The sequence below is a fragment of the Bos mutus genome, chromosome 2 (assembly GCF_027580195.1).
Source record: "Bos mutus isolate GX-2022 chromosome 2, NWIPB_WYAK_1.1, whole genome shotgun sequence".
In the NCBI taxonomy this organism is placed as follows: Eukaryota; Metazoa; Chordata; class Mammalia; order Artiodactyla; family Bovidae; genus Bos; species Bos mutus.
The window spans coordinates 131,647,985-131,660,534 of record NC_091618.1 but is presented as its reverse complement, the minus strand read 5'-3'; the positions used below and the strand labels follow the sequence as shown (position 1 = coordinate 131,660,534).

Below are 12,550 nucleotides of genomic sequence, written 5' to 3'. Positions count from 1 at the left end.
TTGTCATCTTCCCTTCTTATCTCCTCTTTTCTCTTCCTTCTTTCATTCCTTCATTCTACTCAATATTTATTGAGTGCTTTTTTTTTTTAATGAGCCATGGTAGTGTTCTCCATACTGAGGTTAAAGCCATGAACAAATAAAAAGAAATTCCTGCCCTTATAGAGTTTCTCTTTTTGAAACTGTGACTGGAGACATGCAACTGAAAAATATATGTTTTTTCAGGTGGCAGAGAGTGCTTTGGGAAAAAATTAGGTAAGGCAAATGGGATTTGGAGTGACAGGTAGGCAGTGCAAAGGGGCTTACTATTTCATATAAGGTGATCAGGGAGGGCTTTGTTGATAGGGATACATTTGAACAGAAAATGGAAAGATACGGTAAATGAGCCGTCTGGGATAAGAGTGTTCTAGGCAGTGGGAGCAGTAAAAGCAAAGGCCCTGAGACAGCACAGGGAAGCCTTAGCAGAGTTTGGAGCAAAGCATCACCATAATCTGAATTAGTTGGATCAGCCTGGTTGCTGGAGAGAGTAGGCTGCGAGGAGGCCAAGTTAGAAACATTGTTTAGAAGGGGATGGCAGGAATCCAGAGAGATGATCGTTGGAGGTGAGAAGACATAGTTAGATTCTGAATAGAATTCTGCAGGTAGTCAAGAGGGTTTGTGAGGAATTACGTATGGGGTTATGGGAGAATGAGAACAGTAAGGATTATGGCAGCACTGGTTGGCTCTGCAGCTGGGAGAGTGGAGTTGCCTTAACTTGAGATGAGAAGCAATGTGAGGAGCAGGTTTGGGGCAGGAATTCCAGACTTTGATTTGGGGCATTTTATGGTTGTGCTGACTTCTGAGCCCCCCAAGTGGAGATGTTGAGAAAAGTTAACATGTGAATCTGGGGTCCATGGAAGAGTTCTGGACGATATAATTTAGGAAGAAAGCGTGGATAAGGAAGAAGTTTTTGAGAGAGAAAATGGCTTCCACTTGAGAGGTCTGTTGAGGGAGGCGGTGTTCTCAAGGGAAGACCAAGATTCATTAGGGCAGGAAGATAGGGGATATATTCACAGAAGAGGTTGAGGATATAGGGGATTTCGATAAAGACCAATTGTGAGTCCAGAGGGTATAGCGGAAAGATTGAATGTTTGAAAAATGAAGATAGTACAGTTGATTTACAGACCATACAGGAAAGAGTCTGGTCAGTGAGGGATGCCCACCAGTGTTTTTTGTGAATGACTCAGTAGGGATAAGACACGATGTTATTTGTCCTCACAGCCTTCACCATTAATATGCTTGGAGGGCCATGGGGGAAGGCAGCAGGGTGAGTCTTCCTGGGAGCATGCAGAATTCTAGTGGTCTGTCTTGATTCTTGCCATTGCTTATGTGGGTGCCAGGGAAGGGGCTTTTGGCAGTGTAAACAAGAAATGATTCGCTGAACAAAAGAAGGGGTAGTGGACGTGTAGAGCAGAGCTGTCAAGAACTAGAGACCATCTGTAAGACTTGTCTATCAGTTGGAAACAGTCTGAGGTGCCTTCTTGGTTTCTTCCTTGTTTGACCAAGTAAATGAAAAGAAGGCAAGGGAAAGAAAGCAGATTTTAGAGAGAAGGTTGAGTTTTGGGATACTGAGTTTATCTGTGAAATGATTAATCAAGTGGCTGTGGCAACAGGTTATTGAAGAGATGTCTTTGCCTGAGATACAGGATTTTGACGTCATTAATACAGGCTGTAGTGAAGCTTTAGGTAACTGAGTCTATCCAGGGGGAATAAATACAATGAGAAGAGGGCCTGGAACAGAACTCTGAAGACAGTGACACTTAAATGCAGGAAAGTGCCTAGGACTTAACTTCAACCACTAGCTCTGTCATTTGCTAGTTGTGTCATTTACTAGTGACTTCTGTGTTAGTCACTAGTCGTGTCTGACTCTTTGTGACCCCATGGACCGTAGCCCACCAGGCTCCTCTGTCCATGGGATTCTCCAGGCAAGAACACTGGAGCGGATTGCCATTTCCTTCTCCATGTGTAACCTTCAGCAAGTTTTAAAGTTAATCTAATCCTTAGTCTCCTTTTCAATAAAATGAAGACACTTTACTTTTTGGTAATAGACTATATTGTCTGAGGTACAAAGAGATATAATTGCCCACTATAAAATAGACTGTGTTATTCATGTTAACTTTATAGCACCTTTAAAAAATTAATACATTCAGATGGTGTGATGAAATTCAGGGTTAGGTTTTTTTTCTTTAAACTATGTTGAATTATCTCTTTTCCAGTGTATTGTGTTTTTACTAAAAAAATGGATGTTGAACTTTGTCAGATATATTTTCAGCATATAACACTATCTCTTCACTCATAAAACAAATATGTGTTGTATACCCCCTCTGAGCCAGTCACTACTCTAGGCATTAGAAATGCACTAGGGAGTTAAACAGACATAAACTGTAATGATCAAATGATTTTTTTCTGTTTAAATGATCCATAACTATGATAAATTTCAAATGTCTCAGTTCAGTTCAATCACTCAGTCATGTCCGACTCTTTGCGACCCCATGAACTGCAGCATGCCAGGCTTCCCTATCTATCACCAACTCCCGGAGTCCACCCAAACCCATGTCCATTGAGTCAGTGATGCCATCCAACCATCTCATCCTCTGTCGTCCCCTTCTCCTCCTGCCCTCAATCTTTCCCAGCATCAGGGTCTTTTCTAATGAGTCAGCTCTTCGCATCAGGTGGCCTAAGTATTGGAGTTTCAGCTTCAACATCAGTCCCTCCAATGAACACCCAGGACTTATCTCCTTTAGGATGGACTGGTTGGATCTCCTTGCAATCCAAGGGACTCTAAAGAGTCTTCTCCAACACCACAGTTCAAAAGCATCAGTTCTTCAGCGCTCAGCTTTCTTTATAGTCCAACTCTCACATCCATACATGACCACTGGAAAAACCATAGCCTTGGCTAGACGGACCTTTGTTAGCAAAGTAATGTCTCTGCTTTTTCATATGTCTAGGTTGGTCATCACTTTCCTTCCAAGGAGCAAGCATCTTTTAATTTCATGGCTGCAGTCACCATCTGCAGTGATTTTGGAGCCCCAAAAATAAAGTCAGCCACTGTTTCCACTGTTTCCCCATCTATTTGCCATGAAGTGATGGGACCAGATGCCATGATCTTAGTTTTCTGAATGTTGAGTTTTAAGCCAACTTTCTCACTCTCCTCTTTCACTTTCATCAAGAGGCTTTTTAGTTCCTCTTCACTTTCTGCCATAAGGGTGGTGTCATCTGCATATCTGAGGTTATTGATATTTCTCCCGGCAATCTTGATTCCAGCTTGTGCTTCTTCCAGCCCAGCGTTTCTCATGATGTACTCTGCATATAAGTTAAATAAGCAGGGTGACATATACAGCCTTGACGTACTCCTTTTCCTATTTGGAACCAGTCTGTTGTTCCATGTCCAGTTCTAACTGTTGCTTCCTGACCAGCATACAGATTTCTCAAGAGGCAGGTCAGATGGTCTGGTATTCCCATCTTTTTCAGAATTTTCCACAGTTTATTGTGATCCACACAGTCAGAGGCTTTGGCATAGTCAATAAAGCAGAAACAGATGTTTTTCTGGAACTGTCTTGCTTTTTCGATGATCCAACGGATATTGGCAATTTGATCTCTGGTTCCTCTGCCTTTTGTAAAACCAATTCTAATGTCTAATTCCCTTTAAATTCTAGAGATAGATGGTGGACTTCCCTGGTGGTCCAGTGTTAAAAACTCATCTTGCCATGCAGGGGATGCACGTTTGAGCCCTGGTCAGGGACCTAGAAGCCTACATGCTTCAGAGCAGCTAAGCCTGCACACCACAACTGTTGAGCCTGTGTGCCATAACTAGGCAATGAAAGATCCACATGATGCAATGAAGGGCCCACGTGCCCCAGCTAAGACCCGACTCAGCCAAATAAACTTAAATTCTAGAGACAGAAAGTTTAAACAGACCGATTTCCATAGAAAAACATAGAAAATTTCAAAGCACTATCTCCCAGAAAATCACCTGGCCCAGATGATTTCATTGAACTGTACCGCACTCTAAAAGATCCAATAAACGGAAGATAATTAAATTAGTTCAAGAACTGGAAAAAGAAAGGAAATTTCCAAAGAAATTTAAGTGGTATGTCTTCATCTGTTAAATAAATTCAGTCCTGTCTGCCAGTTCTTTGATCATTTTTTTGTTGTTCTTCATCACTTACTGGAACAAAATTTATTCTCTTTTGCCAAGGGCCGAAAGGATATTGTATCTGTAGATCCAATATTTTGAATTTTCACATGCTCTAAATTGTTTCCCAGATGAATATCCTTACACTTAAAAAATAGTTTGGCAGATAAAGAACTTTTTTGGTTCCTGTGTTATTTTTTCTTTTAAATTTTATTTGTTTATTCATTTTGGCTGTACTGGGTCTTCATTGTTACACATGGACTTTGTCTAGTTGGGGCTAACAGAGGCTACTCGCTAGTTGGGGTGCACAGGCTTCCCGTTGCTGTGGGTTTTCTTGTTGTCGAGCACAGGCTTTGGAGCGTGCGGGCTGCAGTAGTTACGGCTCTTGGGCTCTAGAGCGTGAGCTCAGTAGTTGTGGCAGATGCGCTTGGGTGCCCTGCAGCATGTACAGTCTTCCCAAAGCGGAGGTTGAACCTGTTTCTCATGCAGTGGCAGGCAGATTCTTAACCACTGGACCACCAGGGAAGTCCTGGTTTCTGTATTTTTTTCCATGAGTATTTTCATGAGATATTTTCCCTCTGCTTTCTAGAGCTGCATAGTCTATAGCCTGATTTTTTTTTAACCTTGTTTGTCTTTGAATTTCAAGAACTTTATTAGGACATGTTTCACCATTACCATTATGTATCGGTTTGTTCTGGAATATGATGTGCCTTTTTAATCTACACCATAACACTGTATTTATGAAAGTTTTTGTGAATTGTATCTTTTTATATTTATTCAATTTTGTTCTATTTTTTGGGGTGGGGAGGAACATCTGATGATGTGCTTGTTGGATCTTTTTGCATGACTTCCTTGTCTAACCCTTTTAAACTATTTTTTTCCTCTCTTGACTGCTTACTCTTCTCATGGTTTTTCTGCCCCTTACCAAACCCTCAGGACTGTGTCTCAAGCTCTACTGCTAATTCTGCCTTCATTCCTGACACAGCTGAATGTTTTTTTTCTGGTTCTCTCTCAAGTGCTGCCCTTTTATTTTGTCTTCTGTTGTCTCGTTGTCACTTCAAGTGAGCTCCTAGGTCTCTGCTTTGCGTTTTCATTCCATAGAAGCAGGAATGACATTCACTTCCTTAATTCATGGCACAGTTTCCATCTGCCTGGTGAGAACATTTACAGTGGACACCCTCACTTCTGTCCACCTTTTTTCTTGCACCATCTTTAAGTAGATACTGTGCTGCTGCTTTTCTGAATCCTAATCTTTGAATGAACTTACTCTGGACCAACCAACCGTCTGTAGTTGGTTCTTGTAGGCGAGCTCTGTACTGGGTTAGAAGTTTTCCTGAAGACTCGGGATGCTGTTTTGAGGGGTTTTGGCCATTACTTCTCTCTTGCCAATGAAAATGCACTGCTGAAAATGGCAGTTTCTCTCTTCCTGAGTTTCACCACACAGTTGCCCTGTGGAGCTTATCTGTATCTGTGCAAGTCCTAGTTCATGCCTTGCCTCTTGGATCTTGAAACTGGTCAGGGTCCAGGTTCTACTTTAATGTCATCTCCCACTATTACAGACCATTTTGGTTTACTGGGTCAGAGTATACTCCTCACTTTGAAGAACTATACTGGGTCTTATCTCTTAAATTCAGTTTGTAAACCCATTCACTAATATCCCACCAGGTCTGATTTTAAAGCATTTTGAGAGAGGATCCCTATGGTGAAACCATTGCTTAGTTTGGATACATGAGATCCCAGTCACATCACCTTTACAGCTTAAATTTTCATGTTTTCTTCCTCCTAATCTATATTCACATGGTTCCAAAAGCATAAAAAGGTGTGCAGTAAGGAGTATCACTCCTCTATCCCCCGTCTGCTAGGTTCCTGTGATCCTTTCCCTTTGCCTTTGTAAGGTAACATGTTAATAGCTTTGGGGGTATCCTTCTAGTGTTTCATAACTGCAGTTGAACTCAAATGCAGTGCTTAACTTTTATCCTTTTACCCCCAAAATTGTATAATTCATGGATTCCTAAGCTGCTCTCACTGCAGCTAGCTGCGTGTGAGTCTCATAATTCATATATTCCTCTTTGGGTTGGTTTTTATATATATATTATATATATATATATATATATATTTATGGCAACATATATTGAAAGTTTTTCTTTTCAGTATGTGGAATTTCATTGTTCTTTTAGGACCAATATGATGATCCATTGTATAAAAGGATTTGAGGTTTGTTTCCTGTCCTGTACTATCATAAATCATATTACAGTGAATAACTTTATACTTAGGTCCTAATGCATGTGTGCAAGAAATCTGTAGGATAAATTCCCAAAAGTGATCACAAAATGAATGTGATTGTAATTTTGATACCTGTGTCTTAATTGCCTTCCTTAGGGTTTGTACCAATTCACACTGCCTCCAGAATATTTAAAATTTCCCGTTCCCTTACAGCTTAAACAACAGAGTACACTGTGAGTTTTGAGGATTTTTGCCAATCTGATAGGTGAATGATGCTATATCAGTGTCTTTTAAATTACATTTCTCTTCCTCTGATTAAGACTTAGAGTCTTTGCACTTTGTTAAGGGGCCATTTTTGTTTTCTTTTTAGCAAACTGCCTACTCATATCCTTGGCCTCTTTTTTTATTGGACTGTTATTTTTCTCTTGGATTTCTAGGAGTTGTTAGTATATTAAGATTACACTTTCATCTATGAGTCTTTATGATACTTTGCTTGTAGTGTGTTTCAGGAACTTTGCTTATTTGTTTAGAGTTAAGTTCATTGATCTTTTATAGCTTTTGGATTTTGAGACCAAAAATCTCAAATTTTTGTTAGATTGTTAGAAAGCTCTCCCCCACTCCAAGGCTATAAAAAAAATTCTATATTTTTTTCATGTGTATGTTTTTTTTCCATTAAACCTTTCATTATTTTCGTATTTATCCTGGTGTATTGTGTGAAGGTAGGGATTCAGTCTTATTTTTTTCAAATGACTACATAGTCTTCCCAGCATCATTTATTAAATAGCCCATTCTCCCTCTCTCTAATTGGAATTCAGCTTCAATTATCTTACCATTTTTGTAATTTCAGTAGCTTGCTGCCACTTAATTTGACATGCTGTCTGTGTTGATATCCTTTTCAATTAGGCATTCATAACTGTAACTTTATCATATGGTAAGGGATGATATAAAACTGGGGGAAGAAAGAAGTGCTTCAGGGATCAAGGTTAAACTTTTAATCAGGGTTTTCTGTAATCTTCCCTCATAACAGTTAGAACCTTATCTTCACTTTGTTCACAGAGTGAAGTGTGTTTATTATAATAATACTTGCTCGAGATTGTCAGAGAGTGTTGATTATTAATGTTGAAGATACTCAGATGATTAAGGATTAATTTATTTGGTTCGTGGGCTTCCCAGGTGGTGGTAGTGGTAAAGAACCCACCTGCCAGTGCAGGAGACATAAAAGACATGGGTTTGGTTACTGGGAGGGGGAAGATCCCCTGGAGGGAGGGCATGGCAACTGAGTGCAGTATTCTAGCCTGGAGAGTCCCATGGACGGAGGAGCCTGGCAGGCTACAGTCTATAGCATTGCAAAAAGTCGGACACGACTGAAGCGACTTAGATCGCACACATCTTGATACCTTTCCAGATGAAAGGTTATGGCAGTTTAAAGAGAGAAAATCGATGGACAGTTAAGTTTATTGGTTCACCTGTGGACTTCATAGACGTGTGAAAAAGTAAAACTCTGACTGATCTTACACAAGACTGCCTGCATTATGTCTGGAGAAAAGTCATAGATTGTCATGTCTTTTCTGTCTTCCCAGTCGGCCAACTCTGTCTCTCCAGCATCCACCGTCTGCAGCAATTAGTATTCAGCGTCCTGCCCAGTCACGGGATGTGACAACAAGAATCACACTGCCATCTCACCCTGCGCTGGGAACACCAAAACAGCAGCTGCATACCATGGCGCAGGTAAAACCAGAGGTGAAGAGCCATCTGTATACTCTGTGGGTTAAAACCAGAATTGTGCAAGTCTGGCTTAAAGCCTGGCAATATTGAAGGGAATGGTTGCTTTTAAAGGAGATTGAGTGGGAGAAGTTCTTGTTTATAATTGTGTTATGGGCTGTTCCACACACAGAAAACGATCTTCAGTACTGGCACACCAGTGGCTGCAGCAACAGTAGCTCCTATTTTGGCAACCAACACCATTCCTTCTGCAACCACGGCCGGTAAGTCAGCAACCCTGCTCTTTCTGCCAGGTAAGGAGGCATAAGTTGTGGGTTCCATTTTTACTTCTCAGTTTCAGGCAGAGAATGAGAATTAGGCTAGAAAAATTCTCTTAACTTTTCCCAAAATCTTGGGATTTTGAGAGTATGTAATAAATGCACAGAGGCCATTGTTGAAGAATTTCCCTTTCTCTCTTGTTCCAGGATCAGTATCACACACACAAGCTCCAACAAGTACAATTGTTACCATGACAATGCCTTCACATTCGTCACATGCTACTGCCGTGACCACCTCAAACATACCAGTTGGTAAGTGTCATGCAATGTGCAGACAGACGCTTACAAGGAATTTTTCAGCCCATCTGACTGGGTCTTCATATAGATGGTTAGTGTTGACTTTTTTTTTTACTGTTAATTTTCAAAGCAACGCTGACTTTTAACTTTGAATATTATTTGACATACAGATTTGGCATTTTGATGGTAGAGCAAGAAAAGGTAACAGTCTTTGAGAGCTCAAAATAAACTATTTTAACTCCACTTTGGACTTCCTCATCAAACTTTGCCTCTTCTATGTGTACCTTTTAAAAAAATAAATTAACTTCACTGGTAAAAGTTTGAGAGGAACAATAGGAAAAGCAAGAAAGAAGCAAAAATCAGGAATGGAAGGAACTTGTACACTAATAGGTTGTTCGGGAAAAATCTCTGGGTGATGCAACAGTGGGAAGAATGGTAAACCTCAAGTCACTTCCCCAAGATTCTTGTCTTGAGTGACACCCAGAGTACTTCATGACCACCCTAAAATTCCTTCCAGGCTTTGTTTATTCCCCCTTTAAATATGTGTATATTTTCATTATTAAGAATCTTTGAGCGATTTCCCTGGTGGTCTCGTGGTTAGGACTCAGCACTTTCACTCTCAGGGCTTGGGTTGGATCCCTGGTCAGGAAATAAAGATCCTGTAAGCCATTCAGTGTGGCCAGGAAAAACATCTGTTAAGGTTTTGGCAGCCAGACTTGAGTGAATGAGAGAAGAGATTGGCAGCCTTTTTCCATAGGGCCAGATCATAAATGCCTCAGGTTCTGCAGGCCTCATAAGTGTGTACAGCCACCTAGCTATAGACAAGTGAAAGTGAAGTCGCTCAGTCGTATCCGATTCTTTGCCACCCCATGGACTGTAGCCTATCAGGCTCCTCCGTCCATGGGGTTTTCCAGGCAAGAGTGCTGGAGTGGATTGCCATTTCCTTCTCCAGGGGATCTTCCTGACCCAGGAATCGAACCTGGGTCTCCCACATTGCAGGCAGACGCTTTACCGTCTAAGCCACCTAGGTAAACAAAAGAGTGTGGTTGTGTTTCAGTAAGACGTTTAATGGGCATGGAAATTTGAATATCATATCATTTTCACCTGTCACAAAATATTCTTCTGTTTAATTTTCCCCCAACCGTTTAAAAATGTAGACCCATTGTTCGTTCATGGGCCAAAACAGGCAACAGCAAGGTTTGGCCCGCGAGTTGCCAACACCGGTCCTCAGAGCTGATAGCTCACTTCAGAGCTTCCAAAGCAGAAACTGTGGTGTGTGCGGCAGAACACGCCCCTCTTTAACCCACAAGTCACAGGTTTCAGGTTGGTAGTGTTGACTGGGCCCTGGTTCTGTAACAGTGAGTGTGCCGTCTTACTTCCTTCACTCCTAAAGATACGAGACAGCTGCTGTATTTATAACATGCTGTGCTTTTCAAAGTAGAGACCTGGTGACCAGACACACAAGGGTGACTCCCTAGCCTGCTGTGTCCCAGCTCTGAGGTTGGCCCTCCCTCCCCGCGTCCTTCCTTTGTGCATGTGACAGGCTAGAGCTTCCACAGCCCTCGTAGCAAACTTTGAGGGCACATTTCCAGAATATCGGTAGGACCCAGGAAACTTGCTCCGTTTTTCAGAGAAGCCAGAGTGCCAGCCCCTAAACTGGTGCTCAGCCCCACAGCACGCTCTTAGCGAGAGGATACTGTGGTCTTTCTCACGCTCCTGCTCACTGTGGCTTGGCATTAGAGAGCCCAAACTTCTTTCCCACCCCTCTGAATTTAACATCACTTCTGTGAAGTTTGGGGGTGGCGTATCTAGCATTAAAGCGCTTACATTGAAGAAGATCGCTGACTGTTCCATGTTGCCATTTCAGATTATTTTCTGGCTGCACCTAACAGTGTCATCAGTCATCCTCAGCACTGTATAAAGTCAGAGCCAAGCCCTTTCTTTTCATTTTATAGTCGAGAGTCTCACTAGGGAATGTGTAGCTATGAAGAAAATCAGACCAGTAAAGAGGAGCTGTGTACCCTGGAGGGGCTCTCTGGTTGTGTCTTGAACCCTCTCTGTGAAGAATTATTTAGAGATCAGTTTTTATTAATGTCACTCTATCTTCCTAAGAGTAATATTGTGGAAGTAAACTCACCAAAAGTACTAGGAGACAAATTTCATTCATTTGGCTGAACCTACCAATTCTGCCTCTTCTGAGTATTTGCAGTTACATTCTCTAACTGTAGTCTGTGGTTATATTCTCTAGCTCATTTATCTTCGATGTTTCACCATTTACTAAATTCTAGATATGAAAATCATTTGACAGACGTGTCCAAACAGATTTAAACATCTGCCACTTAATGTGATTTTGTCTAAGTTCCATCAGGATTTTTGCTCTAGTTTTGTTTTCCTCTTGTGTAATAATCCAAATATTTGTTACATCATAATAGGATCCCTGTATAGAAGTGCCTCGATTCAGAAGGGATACCTGATAAGAACCCTCGGAGTATTGATTTTCAAGTTAGGGGCATAAGAGGTGTATTAAAGCCACCTGAGTGTTTTCTGTGTCACTTGCTTTCTCCAGGTGAGATTAAGTATTGGATTCAGCCATTGTTATTACTAGGAAAGTATTGGATCAGGGGAAAAAGTCTGATTAACCGTAAGCATAGGGTTCCTTCCTGCCATAAATGCCTGTTTCCAGTGGAATGACATCCTTATTTTTCTCTACACATGACAGTCGTCTCAGATTAGGTGATCATGGTGTTCAGAAAACAGGAATCATCTTTGAAAATAGCCCCAATTTATGAATTCTGCATTGTGATTTTCCTGAAGGGTTTTTTTTTTTTTTTTTTAATAATTGAAGACATTTTTAATTAGGAAAAAGTAAAAATATTTTTCATGTGTGTGTTTGTGGTAACCAACCTCTGCTTAGCTACTCTACCAAATGACAGGTACTTCCCTATTGGAAGCATTATTTTTTCTCCTCCCTTTTATGGGCATACTGACAAAACAAGGCTTAATTGCTTTTTACTCAGCACAGACTCTACTTATTACTGATGAAAAGCGCATCGTGCCAACTTCTGTCTGCATTAGACATCAGGGCCATCCTCAGTGGTGAACTTGGGCATCCCACCGTCTTCCTGCAGAGACTCCCCAGCTGCCTTCCTTGGAAGCTAGTTGGGCATGGGTGCGGGGGTGGGGAGCTGGTGCTCAGTGTGCTGTTCTTTGGGTGATGTGCTGATGCCAGCCCAGTCTCCGCTGTTTGTGTGCCTGTCATTGCTGTGGTTGGGTCTTTATACAGGTGGAATTAAATTGAAAACTATTATTTTTATTTTTGCCATAAAATATGCAAAATCACAGGACACTCAAGAGACTTTAAAAATAAAGTGGTCATCTAAAGAAGACTTCCTCATAGATGAGAAAACTGAGCTTGAAATAATCTCATTACTAATTAGCTACATTATTACTAATTGGTTAAGGGCCCTGGAGAAGAATCAAAAGTATTTGCCATTTCTGTATTCACTTTTTTTTTTTTTTAAGTCTTCTCCTTTAAAAAAAAAAAGTTTCCAGGAAGCCAGGTCAGGGGGAAAGGGCCCGCTTGCTGATGTTTGTAATAAAGTATTAATATTTCTGGGCTCCAAAATCACTACAGATGGTGACTGCAGCCATGAAATTAAAAGACGTTTACTCCTTGGAAGGAAAGTTATGACCAACCAGATAGCATATTCAAAAGCAGAGACATTACTTTGCCAACAAAGGTTCGTCTAGTCAAGGCTATGGTTTTTCCTGTGGTCATGTATGGATGTGAAAGTTGGACTGTGAAGAAGGCTGAGTGCCGAAGAATTGATGCTTTTGAACTGTGGTGTTGGAGAAGACTCTTGAGGGTCCCTTGGACTGC

At 41.1% G+C, this 12,550-nt stretch overlaps 1 protein-coding gene across 1 annotated transcript in view; it reads left to right on the top strand.

The window, feature by feature from the left end:
• SAP130 (Sin3A associated protein 130) overlaps positions 1-12,550 on the top strand; it is a 99,956-nt gene that overhangs the window by 16,551 nt on the left and 70,855 nt on the right. The window contains 3 exon segments of the mRNA XM_070359927.1: positions 7,975-8,122; positions 8,289-8,379; positions 8,581-8,685. Coding sequence (XP_070216028.1) covers positions 7,975-8,122; positions 8,289-8,379; positions 8,581-8,685 — 344 coding nt within the window.